The 27488-nt window shown below is 35.6% G+C and overlaps 1 protein-coding gene across 1 annotated transcript in view; it reads right to left on the bottom strand.

Moving 5' to 3' along the window:
* Positions 1–20093, bottom strand: part of LOC138704536 (CLIP domain-containing serine protease B4-like) — a 37959-nt gene extending 17866 nt beyond the window's left edge. The window contains exons 1-3 of the mRNA XM_069832530.1: positions 19879–20093; positions 8166–8630; positions 5564–5669 (exon numbers count right to left, since the gene is read on the bottom strand). Coding sequence (XP_069688631.1) covers positions 5564–5669; positions 8166–8630; positions 19879–19933 — 626 coding nt within the window. The 5' untranslated portion in view covers positions 19934–20093. The remainder of the gene's footprint in view (positions 1–5563; positions 5670–8165; positions 8631–19878) is intronic.
* Positions 20094–27488: the final 7395 nt, after the last annotated feature.

The raw sequence follows: 27488 nt of genomic DNA, 5'->3' as shown, positions 1-27488 counted from the left end.
TTCTTTGTTTAACAATCTGAGTGCTTCTGGGGAAGTATCTTGTTTCCTTACTTTCTTAACAAATGAAGGTAAGAGTCACTTTCCATGTATTCAAGTGGCAGTTGAGTTTTATATATATAAAATACGAAAAGCCTGAAATCCCATAAGGACAACGGCCTCCTACAGGAGAGTGTAGGGTGAGCTGAAGGTCTACTACACTTGGGGAGCCAGTCCAAGAGAGCTTACACTATACACTTACAAACTAAACACGTAAATAAATTATACCAACTAAACACGAAAAACAATACAGACTAAACACATAAATTATGCAAACTAAACATCCACAAAAAATACGCAAACTAAACACATAAATTATAATCTGAACACAACTGTCCACACTAAACACACGATAAAAAGAAAACAAAAAAACAAAAAATTACACAAACTGAACACATACATAGTCTTAACTCACACACAAACTAAATACACAAAACCTATACCAATTGCGCACATAAGTTGTACAGCCTAACACACACAAACTATCTAAACTAAACGCACAAAAACGATACAATTGAACACAAAAATTATACTAACCAAATGCATGAACTATACCACTATACACGGAGTCAAACTATTCAAAATAAAACACACAAAACCATACAATTGAACACAAAAATTATACTAACTAAATACATGAACTATACCAACTGTACACGGAATCAAACTATCCAAACTGAAACACACAAAAACCATACAACTGAACACAAAAATTATACTAACTAAATACATGAACTATACCAACTATACACGGAATCAAACTATCCAAACTGAAACACACAAAAACCATACAACTGAACACAAAAATTATACTAACTAAATACATGAACTATACCAACTGTACACGGAATCAAACTATCCAAACTGAAACACACAAAAACCATACAACTGAACACAAAAATTATACTAACTAAATACATGAACTATACCAACTGTACACGGAATCAAACTATCCAAACTGAAACACACAAAAACCATACAACTGAACACAAAAATTATACTAACTAAATACATGAACTATACCAACTATACATGGAATCAAACTATCCAAACTGAAACACACAAAAACCATACAACTGAACACAAAAATTATACTAACTAAATACATGAACTATACCAACTGTACACGGAATCAAACTATCCAAACTGAAACACACAAAAACCATACAACTGAACACAAAAATTATACTAACTAAATACATGAACTATACCAACTATACACGGAATCAAACTATCCAAACTGAAACACACAAAAACCATACAACTGAACACAAAAATTATACTAACTAAATACATGAACTATACCAACTGTACACGGAATCAAACTATCCAAACTGAAACACACAAAAACCATACAACTGAACACAAAAATTATACTAACTAAATACATGAACTATACCAACTGTACACGGAATCAAACTATCCAAACTGAAACACACAAAAACCATACAACTGAACACAAAAATTATACTAACTAAATACATGAACTATACCAACTGTACACGGAATCAAACTATCCAAACTGAAACACACAAAAACCATACAACTGAACACAAAAATTATACTAACTAAATACATGAACTATACCAACTATACACGGAATCAAACTATCCAAACTGAAACACACAAAAACCATACAACTGAACACAAAAATTATACTAACTAAATACATGAACTATACCAACTGTACACGGAATCAAACTATCCAAACTGAAACACACAAAAACCATACAACTGAACACAAAAATTATACTAACTAAATACATGAACTATACCAACTATACACGGAATCAAACTAACCAAACTGACACACACAAAAATAACTATATAAACAATACACAACTATACACAGTTTACATAGTGTTCGTGTTTTTACTGCCTCAGTTACAATTGACATATACCATGTTAATTTCTAATATTACTGACGAAAACAACATTTAAAGAAGTTGTTCTGCGCCGTAATATCGTTGGCAGCACTTTACGCGAGGTCAGAAGTCGGCTGATCGACCTTGACCCTCCAATGGCTTTCGTGCCACGGATTTCTTTACAATGCACTCTTTTTAAATTCAAAATCTAAGGGAAATATTCGAAATACCCGAAATCCGCATTAAAAAGAAAATTATTATTATTTTTAGAATATTAATATAAACAAATTATACACACATATACAGTAATGGATATGCAATGTACTTTAACTTAACCGTTGCCATGTTTTATCCATATTCAAACAAAATTTAAGCTACTTAGAAGAAAACACTTCAACTTTCTTTGTGTATGATCCACGCTTGGATATTGTGGTGTATATGAGCCAGTAACACACTTCTGTATAGTCTGGGCCTTCTTACTTTATACCTCAAGGATGAAATCTAACCATTTTCCCCCTATTACTATAAAAGGAGAACTTGGATGAAGAGGTCAGTTAGGCAGATAAAGAATTGAAACGAACCATGGGAAATTCAAAACAGTGCGTTGTTAATTAATATAGTTGTCAGTAGAAGTTTACGGTAAGGAAGTAAACCTTATAAATGGATGTAGGGAAGTTCTGAGAGATGATAGTGAGTTCACAGGACTAACGGCTTCGAAGCTGGGTACCTAGTTCTAGTGAAGTGCACTTTTTTTTTATTTTAGTAGGTTATTTTACGACGCTTTATCAACAGCTTTGGTTATTTAGCGTCTGAATGAGATGAAGGTGATAATGCCGGTGAAATGAGTCCGGAGTCCAACACCTTAAGTTACCCAGCATTTGCTCATATTGGGTTGAGGGAAAACCCCGGAAAAAACCTCAACCAGGTAACTTGTCCCGACCGAGAATCGAACCCGGGCCACCTGGTTTCGCGGCTAGACGTGCTAACCGTTACTCCACAGGCGTGGACTGAAGTGTACTGGTAGCAACATAAAATATGGGGGCATGAGATAGTTACTCTGCCTGCCATAATAAATTCACTTCAATTAAATTCCCCAATTAAAAAAAAACTGAGAGATGATATTAGTGAGGGTAGTTAGAATTTTTAGAGTAAGATAGTTTATTATGGATGTTGGTTAGATTAAGGAATGGATGATCAAGCCAAAGTGAACTTAAAACATATGCAAAGATTTAGCAAGATGATTTGTATTAGAAAGAAGATGATCCCAATAAGTAAAACCGTGTGAAGCGTTGTGTTAAATACAAATAGCGAATGTTTTTAAGGGGGATGTTAGGATAATGTTATTATAGTGATTTTAAAATGGGATAGACAATTAAATTTTAAGGGAGATACTGGTATTTTGAAGTAGTATGTATATATGTGTATGTATTTATTAACACTACAATTGGGTATACGCCCGGTGGCAGTGAATATACAATAATAACATTACAATTACAGTAATAAAAAATAAAATAAGCGCAAATTTAAATCTAACTATAAATAAATAAATGCAATAAACCTAAGACTATAAATAAGAACTATGCTATAATAACGCCTACTATTCTATAATAACGCCTACCATAAGCAAAAGTAAACCTAACTTATAAGCACAGTACTTCTACTAAACCCAACTATTATCCACTTAAGTAATTACAAGTCACCTTAATTAATTGCATATCAACTTAATTAATTACATATCAACTTAATTAATTATATATCAATAATTAATTACATATCAACTTAATTAATTACATGACACAACTTAGATAATTACACTGGACCTACAATTAATTACATATCAACAATTAATTACATATTAACTTAATTACATGACACAACTTAGATAATTACACTGCATCTGCAATTAAATTTTCAGTCTAATCTTCTCAACCTTTCCTTAAATATATTGATTTTGAGAGGATCATCCTGAAAGATTGCCGCAGGTAAGCTATTCCAGTCTATTGTTGTACGATTAACAAAAGAAAAATTTGCCACGTCTGTTCTTTGTTTTCTGCATTTAAACTTTCTAATATGATTAGCCCTGCCTAAGTATGATGGTGTCATTAATCTAGTAATTGATGTCCGTCCATCTTTGTGTCCCAATTGTGCCTTAATCAGTGCGGTCAGTCTGGTTTTTCGTTGCCTTGATTTGAGAAATTCCCAACCTAAGTCTTTTACTATCTCTTCGCGATGTAGGCTATCTTTCCCATTTTTACATATTTTACTGCCCTGCGTTAGACCTTTTCTATTGAATCGATTTGGTTTTGGTTGAATCTATATAGGTTTGATTGAATCGATTTGGTTTGGTAATAATGATCATTAAAAATTACAGTATGAAAAATAGTAGAGTCTTGCAATGACTTGAAACTTAAAATTTATGAGGTTAAAGTAGGAATAGTAGGCCCTAAGATGAGACGTAGGAAAACGGTAATTATATTTTATAAAGTTGTGTTAGTAAGAATAGAATGGAAGAAGAAAAGTAAATGGAGTGTGATATGTGAGGAGAAATAACAAATGGTGGATATTTAAGATCAGTAGGGTTTGGCGTTAAGTTAATATGAAGATTAGTGGAGCTATTAGTTAAACATAGTTTCAGGATTTCACATTAAGACCCGGTTTCTTCAACCTTTGTTAAAATGCACCTAACATAGCGTTAATTAACTGGAAGTTAAAAGTATGAATTGCTGTTAAAAATATTGCGTTTCTTCAACTTTACATTTCACATTTTAACATTCTGTTTGTTAACTCTCCGTTAGGACCAGAGATTCTAGAGTTTAACCATAACCTATACCCAAGTATAGGCTCACTTCTGTTTTCTGAACTCTGACAATTGCGATTCTCGCTTGTTTCCGTTCTTTGATTCAGAAAGGATAGAAGTCTTTCTATTCTCTCAGGTTTGATTTCTGCTTCTTTCCTCGTCTGTATCACAATAGCGTGGAGCGGCGTATTGGTATTGCTGTTATGAAATGGAAAACACTGGAACAAATAGGAGTCGTGGGACTAATTTCTCTTCGTTCGAAAGAAACCTTCTGCTGGAAATTATTTCACAGTATAAACAAATTAACGAGAATAAACAAACAAACGGATCTACGAGTAAGTTGAAAGCAAAAAGTGAAGTTTGGCAGAAAATAGCCTATACCTTTGTATGAACTTCTGGTCTGTCAAATCACAGAAATCATCTGCTCTGTTTATGTATTCATGGATATCATTTTCTAAATAATCCAGGTATATAAGTTCAGCATCTAATGCACCAGCTATATTGGATACTTCTATGCTAACAGAGTTAAATGATTTAACTGCATGAAATTGGGCAGTTAAATTAACATAGGTTTTAACAGCCTGTTAGTACTAACAGTAGTTGAAGAAATGCTTCAGCTGTTAAGTTTACAGTTAAAATGAAATAACACACTGTTATAATTTAACAAAGGTTGAAGAAACCGGGCCTAAGTGTAGTAAAATGTAATAGAAAGTCATGGTGGAACCCGAATACAGAAATATGGTGGTATATCTTAACTGGTATTGATGTTGATGGCAATAAATTTATTATAACATTACTCTAACTATCCAATGTAGAATTAACCAATCTACAATGTATTTAGTTATTTATTTTATAGATTACTCACAGTGTTTGGCCTCTGAGTTCACTTCTCGCAAGACAGTGCGCAGCTGTGACGATATACCTCTTGTTGATGAGAGATCCCCCACACAAGAACCTCTTCTGTCCCGTTGCTGTAACATAGTGAATTTTTGTACTTTCACGCAGTGTCAAAGTTCCGCCTGTGTGTACGTCTTTTTACGGCCGACTAACTTTTTATAAACTTTTTCGTTTATATGACGTCATTCCATTTTCGGCCAATGAAGTGTAATGAAATTTTTAATTCCAACCAATCACAGTCATACATCGCGATAATTTCTGGAGCTCGATTTATCACTATCAATTTATTGCATGGACGTTCTTTTGTTTAGTCAGTGTCGCCAACTGTTTCCACGTAAATCGATGAGCATGAATCCATTGTACTAAATAAAATGCGAAATCCTAGTTCCACATCTACATCTTCATCTTCTAATTCCATGTCCATTGTATCTAAAGAAAATGACACTCGTTCATAACAATTGTTCATTTAATTAATGTATTAATCAGGTTATTTGTAATTATACTATAAAATGTTTAAATTAAATTATGATTTCAGCAGATAATGAAATCGTATTTCTGTTATAATAACAAGAGAAAAGCGCAATACATGTAATTAACATTTTTAAACCTGTATTTCGCTTTTCTCGATTGAATAACATTCAATTTCTTTATTGCAGTAATCGTCATTCATCTATTTCGACTTCACAATGTCTGAATAGGTTAAGTACTCATGAATGTACAATTATTAACATTTTGTGAGCGAATTGTAGAGATATATTACTGTATTTACATTTTTAATTTATTCACGAAATAGTCCTAATAAATGTCACTCGAGATCTGAGATTACTATAGATAAATTTATAAAAAGCACATTATTTATATAAAATTTGAAACCTAATAAGGGAATACTAGATAAATAAAAGTATGAAACACTGCTTAACCTTTATCTTAATTTTATGAAGAAGCTCTATACGTATACAAATAGGGGATAAAAATGGAATATTTTGAAAATATTTTCGAAAACTATGTTTTTCATTTAGAAAGGATCTGTTAAGGAGACTTATTTTTAATGACACAATGTAGAACATACCTATTTTTTAATTTTTTAATTCTTCAGGTCTCAAAACGTACGAAGTAATATATATTTTTTACCATTTATAAACTAAAAGTTTTGTAACCAATTCGTGTGCACCAGTGATGTTTTAACGTATGCGTCCGCCTCAGATTATAACCCCCCCCCCCCACCAAGATATTGAGCCGTTGCATATTTGAATATAGGCTAAGGGTCAGTCATTTTCATATTTTTATGGACTGACAAATACAAAAATGGCCATTAAAACGGGTACACGAAAGATTGAACTTTGCGTTTTAAGTGAAATTATTTTATTTTCTCACTAGCCGTACCCGTGCTCTCCGCTGCACCCGTTAAAAATAAATATAAAGTAATTACATAATTAAAATAGGACATTTGATCCAGGGAACATTCATGTTTGATATAAGGATAAATCGTTTATTATGTTACTTAATTTAAATTGTATTTGCATAATTAAAATGCGATCATTTTGATCCAGAGACCACTCATTTGGTCATAAAATTATTTCAGGAAATACAGGAAACGAATGTACAGAATAGCCTATCAAGTTTTCTGTGCATAAGAAGCTATTTTAATCTTACCTGTCCTCGATTCACTCAGAAGCTACTGTAATAATATTATAGCATTATTTGCATCTAGAGAAACTACACTTTCCAATGGTGAATTAATAATTAATTATACAAATCGGTTAATTTAACTTCCGATATTACTTCATACAAACACAGAAACATTATCTGTAGGCTATCTTTCATAGTTTTCGATTGTTGCTGTCCAAGGCCCCTTATAGACGAAGTCATTTGTTTTTTAATTCATTACACGGGCTTAGATGGCAGTTATTTTAATTTTAAAACTCATTTAGCTCATTAAATATCAGTCCTATCAAAATGTTTCATGGAATAAAACTTATCTCAAATTATTTTTAAAGAAACTTTTGTTATGTAACATTTTTCACAAAAATCAATAATAAGCGAGATATTTCGATTTATTTAATTCAGTCCCCCTAATAACCCCCCTTTTAAATAATGTATTTTGAAGGCCATATAGCCTAAAATCTAAGTTACAACGAACTTACTTTATATTCTAATTTTCATCGAAATCCGTTCATCCATTATCGCGTGAAAAGGTAACAAACATACAGACAGACAGACAGACATACAAACAAAAATTTCAAAAAAGCGATTTTCGGTTTCAGGGTGGTTAATTATATATGTTAGGACCAATTATTTTTGGAAAATCGAAAATTACGAGAAAAATTTCGGCTACAGATTTATTATTAGTATAGATTATAAAAATGGGTGATACTGCATAAAGTTGATTTTTCTGATGCCGAGAAAGAAGAACATGCCTCTGTCTGTGAACAGCGATTTATCCTAAATTATTGGTCGCAATTTGCAAGTCTAGTTTTTTTTTTGTTTCCAGGTAAAGCTTCCTGTGAAGTAGACTTAGATAATTTCAAGGAAAAATTCAGACTTGAGCACTCTGATAATATAATTCTTACCAGACTGGTACTGGAAGAGCGCAATCCATGGAAACTCCCCCAGCTCTGTGACATTTCCGCCCGAGATGCGCTGGCTGCCGTCGAGGCCGCATTCGGCCAGGGGTAGTAATCGAGCGTTGGGGTGCGACTCCCAGCCCGCCGTCTGTTTCTCAGTCTGTGGTCCCGAACCGCCGTCCCTGTCGCCTCCCGACAACCTATCATCGTCTGCTCCGGACGTGGGGATGTTGGGCACGGTCTGAGAGCTGGGACAGCACACCTTGGGATTCCTGCCTTCGAAGCCACATTGTGAGCGCCTCAGGAAATCAGCTGTTTCGGGCCTCACTGGTTTCTGCTTGAGCAGCGACAACAATGATTGGCACTCTTGAATGATCACACAGCTTCCCTTCTGCCCAGTCGGGCCCACGCACTGTTCGTTGTTACTTCCGCTGCCACCACCTCCCCAGTAGCGATTATTTCCGTAATATTCTGCAAAAAGGATAATCATTATTACAAAAGTGCACATAGCGGTTCATATAAGGTATGGTATGAATAAAATTGCTGGTGGAAGATGGTATAAACCCATACATAATGGATTCCATTAATGCCATCCTGTTTCTTAATCTTACTGGCAACGAAAACTGTGTGTTCTATCACCACCTCTATTGTGCACGTGCGGGTTGACTTGCCTGTACTTTGTATTCCGGTTTTAAGTGGTGTCCATGCTATTTTAGTAGCTACACAATTAGAACTGGTTTTCGACATATGCGAATAATTCATAGGTGCAGCGACACGCTACTGGTCGTAGGAATGGCTATCTGTGTGTCTGTTGTATACAACTTACTAGTATAGCGAGTAGGAGGTGGATGAAATACTGGCTGTAAACGAACCTCAAAACGTGACGGCATTAATGGAATAGAAGGTACAGTCTTAGTCACAAAAAGTGACCGATCTCCTGTAGCGTGAGTTTGTGTAAATCCACTTCAGGACTACGAAAAGGATGTTTATTTTGCACCTGATTTATTCCCCGAATATATTTTTGTTATATACTATTTTATAACACTTAATCTACAAACCGACAGAAAAAGCAACAAGAAACAAAACAAAGGCAAAACAGAGCTGAGTCTTGCATAAGAAACTTCGTTCACGTATAAATCTACGTTTTTCAAAGGTGATTAGTGTATGGGGCAGCCAGTAATTTTTTTTTCTAAAATAATACACCTTTAGTGCTATCTTACAATTTGCACTTGAGCGAAACATTCGTTATATTTTGAGTAAATGACAAGCACAGGTACTCCATATCGTAGCACTTTTTAATAATTGTTTAAATTAAATAGTCTATTTTCCAGTATGATTTATTTCTTAGCATTGGTTTTATGCTCCCACAGTCGAACATTCGTGAATCTCAACAGCAGAATCTACAGAGTGTCCGACAAATCCCACATCATAGGCTAAATGACAAAATATGTTCAATATGACCCCCTCCGATTTCCAAACATGCCTAGAGGCGAAACTTCAAGATAATTACAACGCTTCACGACACTTTTCCTCGATCCGCGTTCGGAGTCCACTCTGTAAATCCTCTGCGGCCTATGTACATACGATGATGCCGGAATAGACCTGCTAGGCGAAGCACCAGAATGATTCATGCAGAATTGTGCTCTACTACATTGGTGCCACATCTGTGTGGAATTGGCTCGATGACAACTTTCCTGATCGGTGGATATGACGTAGAAGACCCAGACAGTGGACTCTCAGATCGCCTGACATAAATTCACTTGACTTTTCTTTCTGGATTTGTCGTAAGGAAATAGTATAGGAATTGAAGTTTCGTGACTTGCAATACCTACGAGCGCGGATTGAGGAAAAGTGTCATGAAATCATTGCCAACATCGCGTTGAAGTTCGCCTGCAGACATGTTTGAAATATGAATAGGGGGTCATATCGAACATGTTTTGTGATTTAGCATATGATGTGGGACTTGTCGGACACTCTGTATTAAGCTGACAATTTTTAAGTGATTCTTCAGAGATTTCTGATTGAGACTCTATTGCTTAGTTGATATCTTAGGAGTTTCTTGCTTCTTTATTACCAGTATTCGCACCAGAACAATAATTATTATTTCATTTACTTAGTGTTAATTAACATTTTTTTTTCCAGTATTCGTCAGTTAACTTTCTGACATGAGATACGACTTTCTTTCTGTCATCTGAGTCATGCTGTTCTCGGCAATTAACTTCTTAAATGTGTGGAGAACCCCGAGAGAAATCTTCACAACCTTGACTTTGTCCACCACAAAGACAACTACTCCATCGCTGAGATTTGACTCAGGTTCGTAATTGACCTCAGAGAGCAGTGCTCTTGAAGATAAAAACATAAACCAACATACCTTAAGTTATGAAGTACGTACTTTATAAAGGGATATGCACAATAGTATCAAACGTATCTTTATACGTATAATGAGGAAATATTTGAAAGAAATATACAATTTTAATTTGCAGAATACAAGCTTTCAAGGCAATTACATAATATTTTGGCCTCTTCCCAGATAAATATACGAACGTCATGACTAGCATAATGCACATTTTTTAGCAAGTGCAAGTAGTGAAGGACAACGAAGTCACCGACACAAATGTATCACCTCGGAAAGTCCGTACATGACTCAAACACTAAGGCCCAGGATGTGAGGAATTGAAAGATAGTATAATAAAGAAATCGAGACCTACTGAAATTTTCCTCTGATTGACTTAACGTGGGCTGGATCCAGAAAGGATCCTTCACTTAGGTTGTTTAGGCTCATTGTACGTCCTATATGCTATGATTGTCTGCGTCCGACGGATGGCCCGGGTGGAATTCACGAGTCTGACGCTAACAGGCGGATCATCCTATTTTGGCGCTACGAGAAGGTCTCATTGGCTACTGACGATCTTAATCCAGAGATTGGAGTCAAACACCTACAACTTAGATCAGCATCGAAAACCTTTACTACCCCAAACATCACCCCAGCCAATTTTTACTATTACAGATAGTAGATGAAATGAAGAGAAAGCGGAGAGTATTGGTGGAATGAAAGGAAAACTAGAGTACCCCGAGAAAAACCGTCTGCAGCATGTTTTTTTTCCCACAACAAATTCCACCCGGACCTGACCGGGAATTGAACCCAGGCCGCCTGGATGGGAGGCCAACGCGCTAGCACTGTAGCTAAAGACGCGGCTAAATGTGCCTTTACTAGACGAAATTTTTGCCTGTGTCAGCCGTAGCCTAGTTACACAGGGTTCTGCAGAATGATCTCCCCGGTTTGAATTGGCCGCCGCATAGGTTTCCTGATAGTTGCACTAGAGTGGTACGGGAAGAGAATGTTATATATTTGAACAGCACAAGCCATGGCATGGCATGAAAAGTACAGCACCTTATACTAGATTATACTAGATTTAAAATAGCCCTAACAGTTGAAATAGGGATTAAAAAGTACAACACCTCATACTAGTACTATTTAATACGAGAAAAATTCGTACCGGTACCGGGAATCGAACCCAGGACCTCTCAGCTCTGCGCGCTGAGCGCTCTTTCCAACTGAGCTATGGCGGGACACGATCCACTACGCCGGCCGAACCCCTCTCGTAATGCTTTTACGGCCTTACTACCTGCATTTGAGACGATACAAGTCATATATGCAGGAGCGCATATTTAAATGACTTTGTGGCCATATTCAACATCAGTTTGTGACAACTGCTAACAGTTAATACATCACATATTCATTCAATGAGTTGGGCGAGACCTCATACAAAATGAATATGTGATGTACCTCATACTAGATTATATTAGATTTAAAATAAGCACTCAAATCAGCCCTAAAAGTTGAAATAGGCATTAAAAAGTAAACAACAAATAATCATTTAAGTAGCTAGTATAATTAATTTAAATAGCCGATAGACATTATATACAAAACAATATTTACTCCAGGAAATGCAATGGGAAAAAGAAATAACGATGTTTGTCTCTATCAATGAGCGTCAGACTTTGTTCGGTTCTTATACTATGTGGATAAGTAGCTTCATTGTTTTCTGTGATATCTGATTTTCATTTTTGTTGTTCAATATATGAATATGAAAATGGAAAACTGAAAACGTTAACGTAAAGCCGCGTATCCACGAAGAGAGGCTGTCACGCGCGGCAGCCTCCCTTCTTGTTTCCCTCGCGGTTTTGTTCTTTTGGTAGCGAGGCAAGAACGCAAAGCAGCGTGAGCCACCAGTTAGTGCGCGACAATTCAGACAGTGAAACAAGCATCATGAAGCAGTCTCGCTTCTTGGATGCGCGGCTTCAGATTTTACACAAACAGGCGCATGAATTTTGTTTCTGTTGCATCAATTCTTTCAGAATGAGTTGTAGAGCTTCACGTGTTCCACATATAAGCGCTCTTCTGATAACAATGTTGCCAGCTTTTCTCAGCAATTTGGTTTTCAGGAAATGGTGTTGTTATTGAACGATTACAGAGAAAATATTTCGTCTTAATATTTTTTATCTGTTCGTAGAAGTAGTATCTTTTTGTTATTTTCAAAGCATAGATAGTTGAAAAAATTACTTTCTCATTGTGGTTATTATGAAGGTATTGTGTTACTGAACGATTACAGAAGAAATTCCTCTAAATGTATTACATTGTTTACGCAGTAAACGCGGACTGCGTCTTGGGATAGGTAAACGTCAAATACGTATTTACTACGGCTGATGTAAGAGCGGCAACGGTGAAATATTATCTCACTTCCCGCGAGATAACGTTTTTCAGAACGTACGACATACCAGTAATATGTTGATGGGATCATTACACAGCCGTGGTCATTTAGAATCTAGATTATGAATCGACATGTTCCTGCTTTTCCTGAACAGAGATCTTCCTTAGCATTAATTATAGAAGTGAAATCTGTTAACATCTGAGAACGAAGCATTGGTGGGCCTGACATACGTACATATATAGGGTGGTTCACGAGGATTTATCGTCACTTACAGAGCTTATTTCTGAAGACATTCTGAGCAAAGAATGTCATATAAACATTTGTCCTAATCTCAATATTTTCGAAGTTACACTAATTTGAAGTTGTTAGTAAAATACTTTTTCTTTAGTTTTACGAGTAAAAAAATTACAGATAAGGTACACGTACGAAATAACGCCACCTTAACACTTCAGTCACTTTTGCTCTGGAAATAAGTTATGTACAAACACGAAAATTATGAAATAGAAACCGTAATCTTATCTTTGCAAAATAGTACAATGAAAATGGATATATTATATAGCGAACAAGAATTAGAACTCAAATAGGAAAACTTTGTAAACTGGCGTTATTAGGAACAGGTTGTCCAATTAACGCCATCTATTTTCTATTAACCTATACACTTATAATTATTAATGAATTATTTTTCCTAAGCAACACAAATTGAACTAAGCAACTAAATTTGAGTTTCTGTTAATAGAAGATACAAAATCACTCGATACTAATGAAGGATTCTTGATCTGAAACTGAAACACCAGATGGATTAGGAAAATATGTTTCCCAGTGATTCCTTACTTAAAAAAAAGAGACAATGTGACACAGTAGAAAGTTATTAAACACAAAAGCATTTACCTTAGTTTAATATGAATGTTTTCCAATAAGTAAAACAAAAAAATTAAGTTATGCAAAAAAAAAAAAAAAAATAAGAGTTCGATAAGCAATTGAACCAATATCATCATTGCACATTCCGAACATTGGTAAGTTGAAAGCTTAGTGATTTTCCTGATGTTTTCACACTTATCATGTAAATACTCGCACAATATGAACATAATGACATGTTCTCAACGCGATCTTCTTCACATATAAAACACATCCAGCTAGTGTTTGCACTTTATCCACGGGTTACATCTCATGTGTTGTATTACTGGAAAGGCAATACAGTGTGATTCCATAATTATCAGTGGCACTTGTAATGTTTGCGTCCAGATGAGATGATGCTCCATCAAATATCAACACCACCTCTCCTGCCACCTTATATCGGACGAATTGATCAAGCCAATGGACGAATACAGCAGTTGTCGTAGAGTCCTCGGCACTCATGACAGTCTCTGTTCTAAGAGGCATATACGTCTCCCACTCCGGCTACAAACGCTGGCTTTTGAAGATAACCATACGTGTACAAAGAGCATTACCGGTAGCGCATGTAACAATAAATTTATTGTGACATTTTCTGCGTGCTCAGATGCAACCAGATGCTCTTTCTTGCACCTCTCCTAGCCAGAACAGTCTGCTGATGCTGTACTGTCAGCCTTAGTAACTAACATAATCTAAAATTTTGTCTGTAGACCTTTAACGCCACATGGGTTAAAGCGCTGCTGAGTACTTGATAATATGACATGCCTGTTTCTCTAACATTTTCAAATTTTTTAGATAGCAAATACCGTCAATACATAGAAGAATGTTTAAAGATCACGAAAATATATAGTTTAATACAATTATTATTTGCTCAACACACAAAATAAAATATTGCCTCTTACCTTGATACAAGAACAGCCATACACTATCAACACACAACAGGAAAATGATGGAATATAATGTCACTCGTAAATGTCAGCGGACAGCTAGTAACTCATTTCATCATTAGATTGCAAGCGAATGCAAACTACAGTAGTGCACTACCGAAAGCTTGTGTCGTTAACAAAAATTAATAGGGTGGCGTTAAAGGTATATATGGCGTTATTTGGGTCAGGGACCTTAGAGAATGAATTATTCAGAAGTGCCATTTCTTTAATTGGTTAGTGTTCTGAAGCTAAAAATGTGTTGTTAATTGCTTTGTAGAGACTTTATTTTTCAATTTTTAACTAAAAATGAAGCACTTAGCACAAAAATTGTTACAAATTATACGACTTTGGGAACTTGATTCTTTACTGTTTAATTATGCATTATAATGTATAGTCTTAAAGAATTTACAAGAGTGGCGTGATTTGTAACAATTGTTGTAATAAATAAGTAAGAAAATGTAATTTTATAGTTAAAAATCGAAAAAAAAAAAATCTGTACGAAGCAACTATGGAATTCACAACACATTTTTAGCTTCAGAATAGTAGCTAATTAAAGAAATGATAATCCTGAATAGTTCATTCTTTATCTGAATATTCCTTTGCCCTTAAAACTAACGAATAGGCCTAATGGTGTTTCACAAACAACTTCAAATTAGTGTAATTCTAAAAATATTGAGATTAGGACAAATGTTTATATGACGTTTTTTATTCAGAATGTCTTCGGAAATAAGCTACGTAAGGGACTAAGTGAAGATTAATTTTTGGTTCTATAGAATATGTTATCATAATCATCAATAATCATTAATAATGATCCGTAAGGGACGGTAAATCCTCGTGAATCACTCTGTATACAGTACATACACGATGACGTCAGTGATCCCTTAATGAGAAATTCATACCGGATTTTTGGTAGTGTGCGCCAGTCCCTTTCTAACACTTATATTATCTATCTAAATGTAGCTTAACCCTAAGGACAACACAAACACTCATATTATAGTAATAGTAGTAGTAATTCAAAACATCACGGAAGATCTCTGGTGGTCTTGTCGGATATAAGTAGCGGTTCTGGTTGCCGACCTTATATTGCTTCTTTGTCTTTTCTCTGCTGCCTGCTTCATTGTAGATCTCCATTTGCTCCTTCTACTAGCTTGATTATCTGCGACCAGTGTTTTTGTATACCTAGTGTTTTTAATCTTGTCCGACAATCTCATTCTTCTCCCATCCTGTCTTCTGCGTGCTTCTGTGACTTCTAATATAAAACGTTTCTGCAAACTTAGGCTATTACATACATAGGACCAAGGAACAATTCCTAACCTAGGAAAAATCCCTTGGCAGGGTCGGGAATCGAACCCGAAACATCTTGAGTAAAAGCCATCGTCTTTAAATATTAGACCAAGAGGCTGACCATATACATAGGCCTACGTACAGTCGACCTGGGTAGCGTAGTCGGTATAGCGTTGACCTTCTATGCTCGAGATTGGGGGTTTGATCCCGGTCCAGGTCGATGATATTTAAATGTGTTTTAATGCGATAGGCTCGTGTAGTAGATTTACTGGCATGTAAAAGAACTCCTGAGGGACAAAATTCCAGCACACCGGCGACGCTGATATAACCTCAGCAGTTGCGAGCGTCGTTAAATGAACCGTAATTTTAAATTTAAATTGTAAATACATGCATGCATGCATGCATGCATACATACATACTATACTGTACATATCGCACACCTAGTAAAATACTATCGTAAGAAAATTTTTCCAACGTTCTTTTACTAGTCGGAGGTGCGAAATTCTAATAATAGAATAGTAAATTATCCCAGGTTTTGGTACCTATTTATTAAAATATTTTTATTGCAGTATTTTACTGGGAAATACCATATCTTTACAAATCACAATTTTCAAGTTACGACACTATCCGGGAATCGAAGCTCCTCCTGGCTTGACATAACATCAGGTATACCACAGGAGTCGGTACTCGGACCATTGTTGTTCACAATATATGTCAATGATATTACATCTCTTGTAAGGCATTGTAACTATCACTTGTATGCTGACGACCTTCAATGCTACATCTCTTCCCGCTTAGACCGAGTAAATGACGCTATAGATAAATTGAACGAAGACATTGACTCGATTGTGACATGGACAAAGAAACTCCGTCTTAAAATCAATCCTGGAAAGACACAAGCAATTATATTAGGACACAAACGGCAAACCGACGCTGTAAAACACCTCGACATTTCCCCTGTTAAAGTAAGTACAGTGCATATCCCTTTCAGTTCTTCAGTAAAAAATCTTGGCATTCACATGGATAATAATCTCAACTGGGACATGCAAATCACAGAAACCTGCAGAAAAGTATATTCTATTATCCATGTGCTAAAAAGGATAAATGTTCATCTCCCCTCTTGCTTAAAAAAGTCCCTTGTGCAGACACTTGCATTTCCCTATTTCGACTATGCGGACATTTTACTGACTGACCTCTCCAGCGACAACAAAATGAAACTTCAACGTGCTCATAATTTGTGTGTACGTTTTGTAAGCAATGTTCGTAAATATGATCATATTACCCCATCCCTGGAAGCAATAGGTTGGCTTAAACTAGATAAGAAAAGAAATTTACATTCACTTCTCTTTCTCTTCGAAATCTTGAACTCTTCTATTCCTTCGTACCTGTCGTCTCGCTTCACTTACCTTTCTTCCCACCATAATCTGAACACACGCTCTGGTCATGAAACAATACTAACAATACCATCCCATCGCACCTCCTCATACTCATCTTCTTTCACAATAGCCCTGCCAAGACTCTGGAATTCGCTACCTGCTAGCATCAGGGACTGTCGAAATAAAATTGAATTCAAACGAAAACTTACTAGGCACTTGGTCAGTAACTGATTACTTGTAAATAGTTTCTTTAATCTATCACAAAATATTTCAATATTCAGTAATTTCATCACTATACAATTTTGTTATTGCAGATTTAATTTGTAATTCAGTAAATATAAAATATTCTTTGTTTCTCTATGATAAATTATCTAGCTTTAATTATTCAGGTAATCTTTTCGTACTTTGATTTTATTGTAATTGTAAATTTAATACTAATTGTAATATTATTTGTAATTGTAATTGTAAATTTAATACTAACTTAATTGTAATTTTATTGTTGATATTGTAGTTGGAACCTCCTGGTAGAGGGGCAGAGAAGGCCTGACGGCCTTATCTCTACCAGGTTAAATAAATAAATACTACTACTAAATACTATTTTACTGGGAGTGCGATATGTACAGTGCGTACATACATACATACATACATACATACATACATACATACATACATACATACATACAGTCGACCTCGGCAGCTTCTATGCTCGAGATTGCGGGTTCGATCCCAACCCAGGTCGATGGCATTGAAGTGACAGGCTCATGTCAGTAGATTTACTGGCATGTAAAAGAACTCCTGCGGGACAAAATTCCGACACACCGGCGACGCTGATATAATCTCTACAGTTGTGAACGTCGTTAAATAAATCATATTTAAAAATTTACATACATACATGCATACGTAAGCACAGCAGAGACGACAGACGAGAATCGAGATACTGAATGTGAAAAATATGCGCTTTTGGGAAGATAATCGTATCAAAATTATTTTCTTACAGAGCATCGATACTTCCTTATTTTTGTATGAATGCAAACGCAAAATAAAAAAATGAATTAAGGACAGAGGTATTGTTAAGTATAATAGGAGGTTAAAATAGACGAACTCGGTGTAATTTTCCTTCAGGCAAATTTTACAGCCCTTCCCTTGAGAATGTAGTTACTATTGTGTACCTTTTGCATCAAGTTGACCACATGAGAAGAGAGCCCCGATACTTGTGAATGTCAAGTTTTGATTCAGAATACCAGCAAATCTATACTAATAATAAATCTGTAGCCGAAATTTTTCTGGTAATTTTCGAGTTTCCAAAAATAATTGGTCCTAACATATATAATTAACCATCCTGAAACCGAAAATCGCTTTTTTGAAATTTTTGTTTGTATGTCTGTCTGTCTGTCTGTCTGTATGTTTGTTACCTTTTCACGCGATAATGGCTGAACGGATTTCGATGAAAATTGGAATATAAATTAAGTTCGTTGTAACTTAGATTTTAGGCTATATGGCATTCAAAATACATTATTTAAAAGGGGGGTTATAAGGGGCCTGAATTAAATAAATCGAAATATCTCGCTTATTATTGATTTTTGTGAAAAATGTTACATAACAAAAGTTTCTTTAAAAATAATTTGAGATAAGTTTTATTCCTTGAAAAATTTTGATAGGACTGATATTTAATAAGATAAATGAGTTTTAAAATTAAAATAAATGCCATCTAAGGCCGTGTAATGAATTAAAAAACAAATGACTTCGTCTATAAGGGGCCTTGGACAGCAACAATCGAAAGCTATGAAAGATAGCCTACAGAGAATGTTTCTGTGTTTGTTTGAAGTAATATCGGAAGCTAAATTAACCGATTTGTATAATTAATTTGAAAAGTGTAGTTTCTCTAGATGGACATAATGCTATAATGTTATTGCAGTAACTTCTCATATAATATAATATAATATAACTCAATATAATATAATATAATATGTAATATTATACTTATAATATAATTTAAGTTATTTGAAGGGTTCAGAACCATAGTGGGCCAAGCGCCATTTACTGAATACGTAGAAAACAAGGGTTAAAATTAAGTTATTACCATAATTCAATGGAAACCTATAACAAGTAAAATAAAATATGCACATTAAATCTAAATGATGTCAATCTTCATTAAACTATGGTTGCATGTAATAAAAATTAACAAACAGATTAAAGGAATTGTCATTGCACCAAATGAGTGTCTCTGGACCAAAATGATCGCATTTTAATTATTTGGATACAATTTAAATTAAGTAACATATTAAACGATTTATCCTTCTATCAAACACGAATGTTCCCTGGATCAAACGTCCTATTTTAATTATGTAATTACTTTATATTTATTTCTAAAGGGTGCAGCGGAGCGCACGGGTACGGCTAGTTTATAGAATATAATATCAAAATACTCTCAATTGTTTGTATCAATTAAAATATCCGAAGAGACATAGTTTGTCTCGTGTCAGACTGGCGTATCACTTCACTGTTACACACAATTAAACAGCCTACTTACGTGCCGTGCTGATGGCGAGGAGACAACTGAAACCCAGCAGAATGTACCACGCCATGCTGTCGACAAGAGCAGAGTCGCGCGTAGACTAGAGCGGGACGCGAGGCCGCCTTGTTACGTCTTGCTACTGCTCCTGAACGGGAAATCCCTGCGGCCAATAAAATCCGCGCTATTTATATGTTGGTGTAAAGTGGAGATTCCTGCGTTTCAGGAACCGCGAGTGCCCTTCCCGTGATCGCTATGGGGCCATCTTCTGCGACTTGGTGTCACCGTCCACGGCCCCCGCAATCTGGTTGCTCATGGTAACCGGATAACACGCAGTAATGCGAGTCCAAATGTGTTTCATATATTACTTCGATTGACGAAAAAAATTACTATATGACCTTCAATTCTGGGAAATGAGAAGGATTTTCCTACCAATTAATCAGTGAAACATGTTTCCTAATATCCCAGATTCTTGTTTCTTCAATAAAATGATTAATCGATTCATAAATTGATGCTTACGACTACGAATATAACGTAGGAGCTGGAATTTCTACAAAATAAATAAAATATGCATAGTGTTATAAACGATTCACGATTCCTTGTAAGTGTTACCAGGTACGCCTATCTAAAATAATTATTATTTCTTGTAGAATGGCGAAACATGATTCAGATTAGACGTAAAATTTATTGATAATTCCAAACGGTATTTTTTTTTCTCACTCGGATCCAGTGCTATCGTCAGTTATTCGTGAGGTGTGACATTTTGCTCATCAGTGTAATTAAATTAAATCGAAGAAATACTGCTAGTAAAATGAACAAATAATAACCAGAGAATGGATTTATTTGTACTAAAATGTATAAAATATGTAGGCCTAAATAAATATGTTATTAATTTTGTTTGAATATGTGATTAAATATTGACTTACAAATTAACAAAAATGATATATTGTTTCATTTAATTAAAGTATATAATGTTCCACTTATTTTTCATTAATTTTTATTTTAATATTCAATTCCAATAATACACAATCTTTTATTCCCTGTTGCCAAAACAAAATAGACTAGGAAAGTAAAGTAATTTTGAATTGAACTCGTTCATTCTGTCACTCGGCATATTGAAACTATTACAGTCTTCAATCGTTTAATGATTAACAAGATACAATTGAATATAACGAAGTTTTACATTTGATTGTTGATAGACATGTAGTCTATATCGGTTACAAACTTAAAAGTTTAAATATTCTTCCTATTCTTGAGAGGACTAGAAATCAATTTCAAGGGAATTATTAGCCTAACAATTATTAAAATTATTGTGCAAACCTGTTTTTAAACGTTTGCATTTATTCTTGGATATACACTTTTAACGCTTATATAATATATTATAATATATCCTCTGGTTGAAGTTCTGGCTGATATATACATCTATTATCAGGCAGTACATCTCACTTGACGATATGTGCCAGAGGAAGAACAAATTATTGTTTGTATGCATCTGAAGTCTGACTACGTAATATGTAGTTTGTCGGTGATGCATTGAAAGGGGAAAGGAACTGGCAACCCTACCCCATTATCTCCTGGCCTAGTCGCCTCATAAGTGGTGCCAGCCACCAGCGTGGCTCAGTCGGTTAAGGCGCTTGCCTGCCGGTCTGAAGTTGCGCTCGGGCGCGGGTTCGATCCCCGCTTGGGCTTATTACCGGTTGAGTTTTTTCCGAGGTTTTGCCCAACCGTATGATGAATACCAGGTAATCTATGGCGAATCCTCGGCCTCATCTCGCCAAATACCATCTCGCTATCACCAATCTCATCGACGCTAAATAACCTAGTAGTTGATACAGACGTAGTTAAATAACTAACTAAAAAAATAAGTGGTGCCTTCTTGGTATCACTTGTGAGGTTCAAACCTGTCTTCGGACAGTTGACTAAACAATATAATATAGTATATAATATATAATATACGTACTTATTATGACTAGAGTATTATGACAATTATTATTATTATTATTATTATTATTATTATTATTATTATTATTATTATTATTATTGTGAAACTTGGACTCTCACTTTGAGAGAGGAACATATGTTAAGGGTGTTTCAGAATAAGGTGCTTAGGAAAATATTTGGAGCTAAGAGGGATGAAGTTACAGGAGAATGGAGAAAGTTACACAACACAGAACTGCACGCATTGTATTCTGCACTTGACATAAATAGAAACATTAAATCCAGACGTTTGAGATGGGCAGAGCATGTAGCACGTATGGGCGAATCCAGAAATGCATATAGAGTGTTAGTTGGGAGGCCGGAAGGAAAAAGACCTTTAGGGAGGCCGAGATGTAGATGGGAAGATAATATTAAAATGGATTTGAGGGAGGTGAGATGTAATGATAGAGACTGGATTAATCTTGCTCAGGATAGGGACCGATGGCGGGCTTATGTGAGGGCGGCAATGAACCTCCGGGTTCCTTAAAAGCCAGTAAGTAAGTATTATTATTATTATTATTATTATTATTATTATTATTAGTATTATTAACTTCCATAGGGGTTGTACTTATTTACTATTGCCTTGATCAGTGGTCTTCATTCATGCTGGCCACACAACCAGAGAGTTCGGCTATTTATGAATGTTCAACGTTGCTTGAGACATCATTGCAAGACTGACAACGAATGAAATTTATTTTCTATTTTGACATTAGAGATTTACGCAGAGAATTTTCTTTCCTACATATACTGTACATTAAAAATTGAGGCGATGAGCTTTCTTATATACAGAGTCTCCCAAAAAAATGTATACACTCTTTGTCAGACTGTATCGGGATATTGATATTGTCAATTGATTTGAATTATGAGTATGTTGCAGTATGGTCTTTCGCTCAACAGATGTCGGTACTTTCATCACGATAGTGAGAAAACAAAATGGCTGGAGCACGCTTGACGTTAGAGCAGCGAAAATGCATTCTGAAGTGGTTTATGTTTGATAATACCGTGGAAATGCAGCATCAGGGGAGGCGGGAGTACGAAACAGATCCCCCAACCCGCCTAACAATTAAACATATCATTCACAAGTTTGAGGCGCATGGAATGATTTGTGATATTCACCAAGGAAGGTCGGGAAGACCGCGTACATCTTCAAGTCCTGCTTTTTCGGCTCTTGTGTTGGAAAGGTTTGTTACTTCTCCACAGAAGACTGCTACGCAATATGCACGTGAAGTGGGGATTAGCAGTATAAGTGTACGACGAATTCTGAAAGCTGCTAAGTGGAAAGTTTACATCCCACGATTACTGCACGCTATTAATGATGGCGATCCTGATCGTCGAATGTAATTTTGCGAATGGTAACTGAAGACGAACAATTTGTCACGAAAGTAGTGTGGTCTGATGAGGCCCAGTTTAAACTTGATGAAACAGTGAATCGGCATAACTGCATCTTCTGGGCAACGGAAAATCCGCATGTTCATGCGGTTAAGGCGTCAATCTACCAATGGTTTATGCGTGGTGTAGACTATCATCTAGGGGCTTAGCAGGACCCTTTTTCTTGATGATACTGTCACTGGAGAAATGTACCTCGAAATTTTATGCACATTAATTTTACCACATGTACGTGCGCATTATGGAGCTGATGATGAGGTCTTCTACCAACAGGACGGGGCGCCACCACACTACTATCTAGCCGTACGAGCTTTCCTGGATGAGAATCTGCAGGAACATTGGAGTGGACGAAGAGGGCCCATTGAGTTCCCCCACTGTCGCCAGATCTAACCCCTATGGATTTATACTTGGGAACTGTGAAAGATCAAGTATATCGACGTAAGCCGCTCACGCTGGAGGACCTTCGCCGGAGATTACAGCGGCATGTGCAGCGATCTCCATTGAAACATTGACCGACGTAGCTGCGGCAACCACTCGTCGTTGCGTTATGTGTCTGGCCACCAACGGCGAACATTTTGAACATTCTAAAGTAACCATATGCTTAACTGAAGACAGTACTACATGTGTGATCAGTATTTAAATGTAAAACAACACATGATAAATAATTTTCGTTCCTTAAAGAGTGCATACATTTTTTTGGCTGACTCTGTATATATGCACGTTAAAAATTAAATAGTAAACTTTCTTTCCTGTGTAATTATGAAAATACAGGCAGTGAACTTCATTTTATGTATTTTCATTAAAAATCCAGCAATGGACTCCATTTCCTGTATGGATTTTTAAAATCCAGATAGTAAACTTTCTCTTCTGTATTGTCGCTAAATCTAGGTAGTAAATTTTACAATTCCTGTATTGTCATAAAAAATCCAGCCTTTATTGTCATTAAAATCCAGATAATAAATTTTATTTCCTGCATCGTCATTAAAAATCCAGGTAGTAAATTTTATTTCCTGTGTTGCTATTTAAAATCTTGGTAGTAAACTTTATTCTATAGAAATGCAGGCAGTGAACTTTACTTTTTTATTATCATTAAAAATTGATGTAGTAAACTTTACTTTCTGTGTTGACATTAAAACTTCAGATAGTAAACTTAATTTCCTGTATTGTCATTATAACTCCAGGCAGTGAACTTTGTTTCCTATATGCATTTAAAAAATGCATGTAAGTTAGTGGTGTATTTAATTTCCTATGGATATTAACATCCATTAGGGATTCTAGAACTCCACTTGACCTTCGAAGTCAGCTTTAGTAGTTTGACGGTTTTTTCGTAACACCTACAGAAATGTAAGAGTTTCGTGATGTCTGTTAGTCCGATGGAACCTAGAATTAAATTTCTGACGTAGGGGCTCCTCTAAGGCGAACTTCATTACCTCTGATGTTAGACATGACGGGTATATTAATTGCCTAGAGCATCTCCATTCAGGGTCAAGGTCTTTTATGTACCTTAAATCTTCATTTTGCTAATGGTTTTTATCCCTCTTAAAATGCATCATCCTCGGTTGAGTTTGAATCTGAAAATCTCGATTGCGTGGTAATCACTTGGCCACTGTGGATGCTGGAGTCGTAGGTGTTGCAGCTTGACTGCACAAAATTGTCATGTACTGAAAGGTCAAAGCGAAGTTTACTTTGGTGCAGATGTGCGGCCACGATATTGATGAAGTCACCACACGGCCTCAGGCGATTATATGCGGAGCTGGTGGATTCCCGTGAAAGTAGTGTAATTCTCTATAATGAAATATCGCAAAACTTGTAGGTTGGAAGTTATACCTCCTCTGTTATTACGCCTTTCCTTCATTAATGTGTATTCCGTAATATGGATGTAAGTAATGGACTGAGAAAAGATTTATGTGCAAAACGCAAGTTAATATTATAGAACTTAAGCAGAACTGATAGAGTCTTTGGTAGTTATACATTGGACGAATATTTTACATGCATTTGATTAAGACCGAGAATTTAGGTAATATATTTCTTGTACTCCAGCATTATAAACAGTCTTTATCTTTACTGAAAATCGTGCATAATATGACACATTATTGTACCAAGCTGTAAAATATTACCAGGCCAACTAAAACGTCATGCCTTCTATTGTGACGGCATAACTTGTGCCATGAATATTATAGATTTATATTTATATTGAATTCGGCGTAGCTCAGTGGTCAGAGCGCTTGGTACATAAAACCAATGACCCGGGTTCGATCCCCGACGCCGGAGCGAATTTTTCTCCTCAAATATTAATTGTCAATATTATAGATATTATTCTGTAGGACAAATTAATAAATCTATAATATTCTCATAGCTGCAGTGCATATGTCTGTACAGATTACTGTGCACGTAACTGCGGAATCCCGGCGAAACAAGTCACTCAGCTGAGTGCGCTCCTAGTATAATGGCAGTTGACATTGGACATATACGTCAACATATATGCCGAATTTGGAGTCAGGCCACAAAGGGAAACATTGAAGGAGGAGGATTCGGTTCATTGCTGTGGATTGAATTCGGCATAGCTCAGTGGTCAGAGCGCTTGGTACGTAGAACCAAGGACCCGGGTTCGATCCCCGGCGCCGCAGCGAATTTTTCTTCTCAAATATTAAATATTAATTGTGCCATGAAGTTAACATTATGAAACGATTTGTCATGCTTTTAATTTATTAGACTGACCCAATATTTTTGGGTTTGCCTTAAGACACAGAATATCTCAAAATAAAATTTAAAAAGAAAAATTATGTAAGCAGGTTTTAAACAAAAGAGATTAAGACATAAGAAAAAAGTAGAACCTAATACAATTTAAATTGAGTGTACACCATAAAGATGCTGGCGAAATATCGCTGCAGAAAATTTTATTATGGAGGTGACGATGGCATCTTGAAGATCTCTCTTCAGCTTGTATTTTTCCCTCCACTTTTCAAAGGTTTTCGGAATGGTGCCTCTTGCTCAGAAGAAGAGACTGGTAATTGTGATTTTTTCAATGTTGTATTTCGCTGATAGGTACTGAATCGTAGGCTCGTAGATTTTCTTTTTCTCTTCGTTCACTTCAGATGTTTGAGTGATTGAGATTTCAAATCTGATCGTAGGATCAATTATTTCGACTGACTGTTTATTCCTATTTATATCTATGATATCGATCCTACGATTGCTTCCACCATCAGCAATACAATGAACTTCCTCGTGAACGTCTAGATTTTTGGATCGAAGTGCATCTGCGATCATAGAACGTATGGTGTTGTGACGTTTTATTCTGAGTACTTCTCCCTGTGGGCAACTCCCAAGCACATGTGGTAAAGTTTCCTACTCACTGCAGTGCCTACAGTTGGTTGATATATCAACCGTTAAGAACAGGACATATGTTCATATAAACCTTTTTATTCAGAATCACCAATATTATCACCCCTCAAACCATGTACCTTTCCTCCCGATTCACCCTGTACGTGTAAATTTAAAAATTCTGCTTTTTTGCTTCCAGTAATGTGAGGGTGCCGGTGATGTCTTTTGACGTAAGAAAATATGTATTCACTGTATGACAAATTCTTCAAACGGAGCTAAGTTTCACAGAAAAAAATCTCAGAATGAATTTCACTACATGTTGCCATAGCAGAAAATAAAGTGTATTTAGTTTAAGTTCAGTATTTGTTTTTCCTACAAATCAGAATTCTAATACCGGGTACATAGAAATATCCCACAAACATCTAAAGGAAAGAGAGCAGAAACATATTTTTGGGTAATCCGCCGAGTCCTGAAACAGCATTTTCAACGTTTGGGAACTACATACAAGTTCCATCATTTGGGAGATACACATGATCAGAGAGGTTCATTACGAATAATTGAGGTATTTATGGTCTCTTTCAGTGTTCACAAGGCTATCATCTTTCATTCTCCTCAAAGGCATGACAGTCTTCTTTTCCATTTTTGCTTATATTATACATATGTTATAATAATAATAATAATAATAATAATAATAATAATAATAATAATAATAATAATAATGATAATAATAATACTTTATTGCCAGAACAAAGATACATATTATTTTTTTATATAAGAACTCTCTAGCACCCCCAGAAAGAATAAGTTACTTACTCGTGCTCAGGAGGCATTCCACATAAGTTAATATTAAGACAAATGGAGAGTATTTTTTTACTCTCTCATGAAATGTACTGTGGCCAATTTACATTTGTAAATTTTCTTCAAAACTGAAACATCCTCAAGCT

This window comes from Periplaneta americana, chromosome 8, assembly GCF_040183065.1.
Source record: "Periplaneta americana isolate PAMFEO1 chromosome 8, P.americana_PAMFEO1_priV1, whole genome shotgun sequence".
Classification (NCBI taxonomy): domain Eukaryota; kingdom Metazoa; phylum Arthropoda; class Insecta; order Blattodea; family Blattidae; genus Periplaneta; species Periplaneta americana.
Note: the sequence above shows the minus strand (reverse complement) of the source record. Positions and strands in the feature narration are given on the sequence as shown.